Genomic DNA, 9440 nt, shown 5'->3' with positions numbered 1-9440 from the left:
TTCCTCTATCTACTCCTTTTCCTCTCTATTCTTCAATACCTTTTCCTCTATATAATCCTTTTCCTCTCTATTCTTCAATACCTTTTCCTCTATCTACTCCTTTCCCTCTCTATTTTTCAATACTTTTTCCTCTATCTACTCCTTTTCCTCTCTATTCTTCAATACCTATTCCTCTATATAATCCTTTTCCTCTCTATTCTTCAATACCTTTTCCTCTATCTACTCCTTTCCCTCTCTATTTTTCAATACTTTTTCCTCTATCTACTCCTTTTCCTCTCTATTTTTCAATACTTTTTCCTCTATCTACTCCTTTTCCTCTCTATTCTTCAATACCTTTTCCTCTATCTACTCCTTTTCCTTTCTATTTTTCAATACCTTTTCCTTTATCTACTCCTTTTCCTCTCTATTTTTCAATACCTTTTCCTCTATCTACTCCTTTCTCTCTCTATTTTTCAATACTTTTTCCTCTATCTACTCCTTTTCCTCTCTATTTTTCAATACTTTTTCCTCTATCTACTCCTTTTCCTCTTCTATTCTTCAATACCTTTTCCTCTATCTAACCCTTTTTCCTCTCTATTCTGCAATACTTTTTCCTCTATCTACTCCTTTTCCTTTTATTTTAATTCAATATGCATTTAACGCTGAAAAAGGGCCGGCCTCTTATTTAAAACAACCAGCAATGGTTAGAGAGGCCCTGGGTAAATTAAACCTGTAATTATTATCTTGTGGAAGACGATGCCTGGCCGCGTTAAACTAGTTCCACAAGATTCAACAGAATGAGATAGAACGGATACGGGGCATTAGTACTGATATCATCTCTACAGTCTACACGTGCGATATCGATATTGACTCTAGTTCTGAACCCTCTAGTAATAAGTTATAAGAAATATATATACTGGAAGTTATTTATGCGTCCTCTATAATCTAATAAAATATTCAGTCGAATATATATCTATCTTTCTAACTATCTATATCAAACTACCAACAGGATGTTTGAGATGTCTCTCAAATAGCGGCATTTCTACTATCATTCGGTTCATAATTTCTAATATTCTGTTCATAATTTCTAATATTCTGTTCATAATTTCAAATATTCTGTTCATAATTTCTAGAATTCTGTTCATTGTTTCTAATATTCTGTTCATAATTTCTAGAATACTGTTTATAATTTCTGATACGCTGTTCATAATTTCTAACATTTTGTTCATAATTTCTAATATTCTGTTCCTAACTCATAAGTAAACTTTTTCATATCCCCGCCATCATAATATTCAAAAACTTTAACTTTATGCACTTTACGACCATATTCAGACTTTAAATTCTTGACAACTTTTATAAAGTTTTGAAGGACGTTTTTAAATATTCTAAACAATGTTGGCGGCTTAAAGAAAAGTCGGAAAATTTTCTTTTCTCAAAGGTTGGCAAAAAAAATATGTTCAGATTTTAATAATTGCAAAAAAAGTGCAGTTTTTCTGCAAAGAATCCTCCCCAGGTGTTTGCATGGAGGGTGGAGGCGGGGACGGGTGGGCCGTGGGGGTGCTGAGACGCTATACCTCACAATCCCCCTCCACAATCACGTGTTAATGTGTGGAATATGTTTTATTTCTGTATACGTCCTTCATTGCCCCCCCCCCCCAAAGAAAGGGATGGCAACACCGCAATGAGTCTTAATCTTTTGTCTCTGAGCCCAACATCGTCTACCTGCTTAGGATGATCTCTGCGGATTGGAGGAGGGGGGCCTTGCATCCTTCCGTCCCTGCAACCTTGCATATGGTAGTTATCAGGGTGACGCTGCTTCAAATCCAACTCCATTGCCTGAAAATGAATGTTCATGAATTCTGAAAGAGGTTAAACCTTTAACATTAAAAAAGAGAAGATTTTGGAAGGAAATACGTCAGTGAGAGAGACATTAGTACGGATGACAAGACATTTCTTAGACAGAACTATTTATAGACAGGACAATTCATAGACAGGACAATTCATAGACAGGACAATTCATAGACAGGACAATTCATAGACAGGAAACTTAAAAGAAATGATATTTTATAGACAGGACAATTCATAACAGGACAATTCATAGACAGGACAATTCATAGACAGTACAATTCATAGACAGGACAATTCATAGACAGGACAATTCATAGACAGTACAATTCATAGACAGGACAATTCATAGACAGGGCATTTCAAAGAAATGATATTTCATAGACAGGACAATTCATAACAGGACAATTAATAGACAGGACAATTCATAGACAGGACTATTCATAGATGGGACAATTCATAGACAGGACAATTCATAGACAGGACTTTTCAAAGAAATGATATTTCATAGAAATGATATTTCATAGACAGGACAATTCATAGACAGGACAATTCATAGACAGGACAATTCATAGACAGGACAATTCATAGACAGGACAATTCATAGACAGGACAATTCATAGACAGGATATTTCATAGAAATTATATTTCATAGACAGGACAATTCATAACAGGACAATTCATAACAGGACAATTCATAGACAGGACAATTCATAGACAGGACAATTCATAGATAGGACAATTCATAGATAGGACAATTCATAGATAGGACATTTCAAAGAAATGATATTTCATAGACAGGACAATTAATAAACAGAACATTTCTAGACAAAGAGGATTTCTCAAATTATCTATAAAATTTCCCAACACCCAAATGTAGGTTAGTTTTGTGTGGTTTTTTTTCTCAAATTATTAAATTGAATCAAAGAGCTGATTCAACCATGATCTAATTATGGTTTATATAAGTTGATTGTTATTTGTAATTTATAGATGAAACAGTAGAAAGAAGAAAAACAATTTTCTCTCTCAAGACAAGAATATCATTTTGTACGGTTTCATTTGAAGAGAAAAAAACTTTTAGCTATGATAAACTTATCAGATTTGTTTAGTGTCCTGAAAGCCAAATAATCTTGAATGTTTTAAAAACTAGTGGGACTGGGATAATTTTTTTAACGCTTGCAAATGCATCGAAAGAATTTTACATATTTTCTAATTAATGATTGCCGAAAGTCAAAATCACCCTGCCACGTAAAAGGGCGTTATTATGGCTCATTGCTACTATGAAAACAAAAATATTCAAATATGACACATAAAGAATAACTCATTATACCTTCCCCTTGTAGATTTTTTTATAAACAAATAAGTTCATGTGTATTCTGTAAATAGTTGGAATACAATGTGTTACCTTCATGTTACTCATTTGTTTTAAAGCTTCTTCTTTCTTTTCCTCTGCTAGTTTCTGTACGGCAAGGAACCGGTTTTTGCGCAGCTGTATCCGCTTGGCGGTATATCCTACGCATGCGTACTCAATCAGAGCACCGAACACCATAAAGAAGCACACCTCGAGATATATGTCTATAGACTTCATGTACGAGATTTTAGGCAGGGATGCGTTTACACTTGACATGAGAGTTGTCATGGTTAGCACTGTAGTGACCCCTAGACCAACTCTAGCAGGAGCAGCTCCTCGGTTCAACCAGAAGGAAACCCAGGACATTCCAACAATCAAACTTGAAGGAATGTAAACCTGAAATATGCAAAAGTTAAACAAAGTTAGGATTGAAGACTTAAAACTTTTTATTGAGAAATTGTACATTGCAAAAGATCAAATTTCTTCACTTCAAAGATCAAAACTTTGTGTTTTAGCGCTCCATCTTGCTCCTTTTAAAATCCATGATGACAATTTATAAATTTTAGAAAAATGATTACTTTGAATTATCATTTACAGGGACTGCTAAGCTTAAATGAAAGGGGGCATAAGATGAAGCCCAAAAATTTTAGACGTTGATCTTGATCAATATTAGTTCAATCTGATGATCCTGTCTCAAGAAATTGATATAAAACAGTGTCAAAGTTATACCAAAACTCATATTTATATGTGATAAGAGATTCAAACAGATCATATTTAGCAAATACGGAATAAATCTGAATTTCCACCAATGACCGTTCAGTAACTGGTCATGTGGCTTCGTCGGCCATAATACTTCTATAGATGAGTTTTTGTATAACTTTGACACAGTTTTATATCAATTTCCCAATACAGGCCGGACATCAGATAGAACTTATATTGATTGCTATGCTTCAGCCTATACCTACTTTCATTTTGCAATAACAAGAAAAAAATTTGAATGCTAACTTAAATTCTCGATTTTTTAATATGTAAAATAAATTTACTAATAAAAAATCTAAAATTTATATTTTTTCCACAATATTGAACAGTAGCACATAAACTTTGACACACACTTTTCAATGGGTGAGACCGTGGACTTAGTCCCCCTTTTTGGGGCTGATACTTCTCCTGGGAACCATTTCCATGTGAATTCAGTTTTTTTTGAAATTTTCTATAGACCATATGATATGAAGGGAAAGGAATTGACTCTTCCACAAACTCTGATTTTCTAATCACTATATCTTTGGAACCAAATGTTGCAGACCTTAGATATTTCAAACTATTAATTTTGTTAGATCAAATAATCAGAGTTTGAAATATCAAAGGTTTACAACATTGAGTTCTAAAGATATTGAGGTTTAAATATTTGATTTTGTTCCAAAGACTCAATTCCTTTAAGGAAAATATGCATAAGATAAGTTTAGAAACTATATTCTGATGAAAAATCAAATTAAAAATCACATTCTTTACTTTACGATCTCCATCTAAAATAAAATTTTAAAAATCAAATCCTGTAATTTATAGAATTAAGACTTTAAAACAAAAAGTTTTTTATCTTTTGAAACTGTAGATCTGATAGGAGGTTTATAGTAGGTTTTTTTGCTCCGCATTTTGAAATATATATAATCAGATATCGTGCTTGGATTCATATTTAAATATACGTCACAAATTTTGCTGTCAATTCTGTTTTGAAATATATTGAACAAGACCTGACATTTTCAAAACATAATTTTTTCTTAAAGGGACTATTAACCTAATTTCAAGTGATCCTCCATGTCTAATTCACACAAATTGTAACAATGCAAGGAGGGTATGGAGGTCGGAGGGGTAGTTTAGAATGCAAGGAGGGTACGGAGGCCGGAGGGGTAGTTTACAATGCCAGAAGGGTATGGAGGCCGGAGGGGTAGTTTATTATGCAAGGAGGTTATGGAGGCTGGAGGGGTAGTTTATAATGCAAGGAGGTTATGGAGGCCGGAGGGGTAGTTTATAATGCAAGGAGGGTATGGAGGTCGGAGGGGTAGTTTATAATGTAAGGAGGGTATGGAGGCCGGAGGGGTAGTTTACAATGCAAGGAGGGTATGGAGGCCGGAGGGGTAGTTTACAATGCATGGAGAGTATGGAGGCCGGAGGGGTAGTTTACAATGCAAGGAGGGTATGGAGTCTGGAGGGGTAGTTTATTATGCAAGGAGGGTATGGAGGTCGGAGGGGTAGTTTATTATGTAAGGAGGGTATGGAGTCCGGAGGGGTAGTTTATTATGCAAGGAGTATAGAACGGATTGCAAAGACCTAAGGTGTGATTAGACTAGGAAACAAGATAAGAATATTATAGGATTTGTGAGCTAGGATATAAGCTAGGGATATATATGGGGAGTATGGATATAGAATGAAGGAAAAAAAGAGCTTTCATTCAACATATTTCATAGTCAAGAAGACTGTAGGAAAATAACTTTTTATACCAAAATTTTAAAAAATGGAAACTAATTTTGATGTTAATAAAATTGATAATTCCAACAAGAAAATAATGATAATAAATTAAATTATTATTAAACATTCCTGTTTTTATATTTTTCCAGTTCTTTTCTACTTTCAGACTGTTGATATTTGAATCAAATATTCTCAGATTTATTTGTTGTTAAATTATTAGTCTGAACATTTTTATAGTCACGATAAGTTAACAACATTTTATTATAAAACTATTTTGTTTACGATCTAATTTAGAATATTGAAAATTTGGGGTCGGGAGAACTAATAAGTTAATAGTTGAGATCAGGTGAATATTTAAAGGGAGGGACCGGCTAAGTAAGGTAGTCGAACTGAGTATGCAGTGGTGTGGGAAACTTCTTTCGGATTCATTTGAGACATATAAACTTTTTAAAGATATGTAAATCCTGAGTTTGAGCGCAAATTCGACGTTCAAAACTCCTACTTTGGGGGGTGGATACGTTTTCAGAATTTTTTCTTTTAAATTATTAAATAACGACAACGAAAAATAAAGTAAAAAATATACAGTAATCTAATTAGATGGTTAAGAACATATTTCTCAAAATAAATTTGTCAATTAATCAAAGCTAGAATCAATTACTTCGTTTACATCATTAAATTGAATTTCTTTTTTTCTTTGAATTTAATCGCAGATTTCTTAAGATTCTTCAAATGTCGTCTTTTCAATAATATTCCAGAAAATCTGCAGAAAATCTTTCTGAATAATGAGAAACCAGAATACTGAGAAAATAGAAACTAATAATTGAACAAGATTACTTATTTTCGATGATAAGATTCATTTTTATTTTCCCAGCCTGTTCTAAACAACTAATTAGTTTACTGTAGAGTGTTTTTTACATTTTATGTTGTCGTTATTTAATAATAATAAAAAAAATACTGAAAACGTGTGATCCGGGACGGTACGCATGTACTGTATATATGCATTCAGTTGTACAGTCCAGTCTGGATCACCCAGTTTAATGACATTGACCCAGCACGTTAAATGCATCAAATATAGCAGGGCGAGATCACAGTAAGTGGAATATCTGATTCACAATGGTACCCGTTAAATCTTTGTCTGATTCTCTATTCCTAGAATATAAACAATAATATCTATATATATATAAAGACAGTTATGTCATCCCTAATCAGTCAAAGGTTTGAATCGGCCACAAACTCTAAAATAGAGCTGTCACTTGAAATTACGTGTACAGTCCCTTAACTCTAAACAGGCTAGGGGGGGGGCGTTCGGCGACCCCCCCTGTAGTTTTTTTTTTGTCAGAGCACTATCACCGTGAAATTTTGTGACTTATAATAAATAATAATTTAAAGGATTTTTTAAAAAATTTTTTTATTTATAGGGTATGGTACAGGGCGGAAAAAATCTAAAATAGCTCATAACTTTTTTTGTGGCTAAAGCTACAGATCTAAAACCTATATTTTTGAAAAGTCCTTGAAAAATGCATATAGAAACAAGTTTCACACTTTGTTATTTGTTTTAAAAAAATATGTTTTAGGCATTTTTTCAATCCTCCCTAGCACCCAAACTATTAAAGTTATCGGTCTAATTTTTTTTAAGCTGGCCTTGAATAATTGGGCTATAAACATACATTTCAACCCAATACCTATTCTCTAAGGCCTTTTTTGTCAGGGGGGGGGGCGCCAAACGCCCCCCTTAGAAAAAGGCTACACATAGATTCAGACCCCCCAGCCTTTATAGGGTTAAAGTCTTTAATTTGTTCTAATCATAGAACTAAAGTTCTAATCTATATTTTGGCAAAGTTTGAGGATTTGTGCAATCTAGTTTCCCCAGATTATTGGTTTCATCAATTTTGTAAAAACATTTTTGTCATCTGACAATATAAACGTTTACACTTTCAAAACAAGAAACTTTAAATCTCATTGGAAATCATTTTTACAGTTTCCTACTAAAACACCTTTCATTTGCAAACTTTTCCTCAGAACTCCTTAAAGTCTAATCCTTAAACCCTAATCATATTCTCTGCTAAATCCCTAAACCCTAATCCTCATATTTTGTGTTAAATCACTAATTTTTAAAATCTAATCATATCCAGTTTCTTTCCGAAAACAATGTCGTAGTTTTAGTTTGTGGCTAAAATGAAATGCGATATTTCAGATTTTAAATGCAAATAGTACCCCTTTCACTTTTTCCTTATAAACTATTCGTTCCAGTTCAAATTAGTTGAACCATCCAAGTTCAACTTCTTATTCATAAATTTCCATTTCAGTGTAATCTTCGGGTATACCCTCCCCCCCCCCCCCCGGGTACTGTGGTGTCTGGTTTCTACTGATATAATCCAGAAACAATATAGATCAGGTTTCAACCCATCCTACCTAACCTACTCCAGTATCAACCCATCCTTCTCAACCTATTCTAGTATCAATCCATCCTACCTAACCTACTCCAGTATCAATCCATCCTACATAACCTACTCCAGTATCAATCCGTCTTACTCAACCTACTCCAGAATCCTACTCAACCTACTCCAGTATCAATCAATCCTACTCAACCTACTTAGTATAGATCCATCTTACTTAATCCTCTCCGCGTTTATTAAAGCCCTACTCAACCTACTCCAGTATCAATTCATCCTACTCATCCTACTCTAATATCAATCCATCCTACTCAACCTACTTTAGTATCAATCAATCCTACCTAACTTAATCCAGTATCAACCCATCCTACCTAACCTACTCCAGTATCAATCCATCCTAACTAACCTACTCCAGTATCAACCCATCCTACCTAACCTACTCCAGTATCAATCCATCCTACCTAACCTACTTTAGTATCAATTCATCCTACTCAACCTACTCCAGTATCAACCCATCCTACCTAACCTACTCCAGTATCAATCCATCCTACTCAACCTACGTACTCCAGTATCAATAAATCCCACTCAACTTACTCCAGTATCAATCAATCCTACTCAACCTACTTTAGTATCAATCCATCTTACTTAATCCTCTCCGCGTTTATTAAACGTCCTACTCAACCTACTCCAGTATCAATCAATCCTACTCAACCTACTCCAGTATCAATCAATCCTACTCAACCTACTCCAGTAGCAATCAATCCTACACAACCGACTCTAGTATCAATCCATCCTACTCAACCTACTCCAGTAGCAATCCATCCTATGCAACTCTACTATGCTTACTCTGGTTTAATTAAATGTCCTTCTCTACCTTCTCCAGTATCAATCCATCCTACTGAACCTACTCCATTATCAACCCATCCTACTCAACCTACTCTGGTTTGATGAAACCAGAGTAAACCTACTTAATAAAAAAAAATGATTCCATTCGAACCCTAATATAAGCCTTCAATAAAGAAAGAGTATCAAAAACTATTTACAACACAAAAATTTATTTTTTCCGTCATTTCTTTTCTCATATTGTAAAATTGGGTCTTTTCTTGCTTGTTTTTGCTGCAGAACTGCATGACTTAAAAAAGAAAAGAAATCTTCGATTAAAAATTTAAGAATAAAAGTTGAATGGATACCCCAGGAACCCCTCTAAATGAAAAGACACTCAAACTTAATTAGAGAATAATTCCCTTGTAATATCATAACGGGGATAAAATCTCATGTCAGGAAAACTAGATATTTTTTAACCATAAACTTTATACAGATGATTATGTAATAAAATGTTTAAGTAAATAATAATTCTAGTTATTGGTACGATGAATTAGCTTAAACACTGTAAACTCTGGTAAATTTCA

General features: G+C 33.9%; 1 protein-coding gene across 1 annotated transcript in view; it reads right to left on the bottom strand.

Annotated features, from left to right (window-relative positions):
* LOC111711250 (gamma-aminobutyric acid receptor subunit beta) overlaps positions 1 to 3570 on the bottom strand; it is a 12635-nt gene extending 9065 nt beyond the window's left edge. The window contains exons 1-2 of the mRNA XM_023485548.1: positions 3230 to 3570; positions 1702 to 1815 (exon numbers count right to left, since the gene is read on the bottom strand). Of these exons, the coding sequence (XP_023341316.1) occupies positions 1702 to 1815; positions 3230 to 3541 (426 nt within the window). The 5' untranslated portion in view covers positions 3542 to 3570. The remainder of the gene's footprint in view (positions 1 to 1701; positions 1816 to 3229) is intronic.
* Between the last annotated feature and the right edge of the window lie 5870 nt (positions 3571 to 9440).

The sequence above is a fragment of the Eurytemora carolleeae genome, unplaced genomic scaffold, assembly GCF_000591075.1.
Source record: "Eurytemora carolleeae unplaced genomic scaffold, Eaff_2.0 scaffold1139, whole genome shotgun sequence".
NCBI lineage: Eukaryota > Metazoa > Arthropoda > Copepoda > Calanoida > Temoridae > Eurytemora > Eurytemora carolleeae.
Note: the sequence above shows the minus strand (reverse complement) of the source record. Positions and strands in the feature narration are given on the sequence as shown.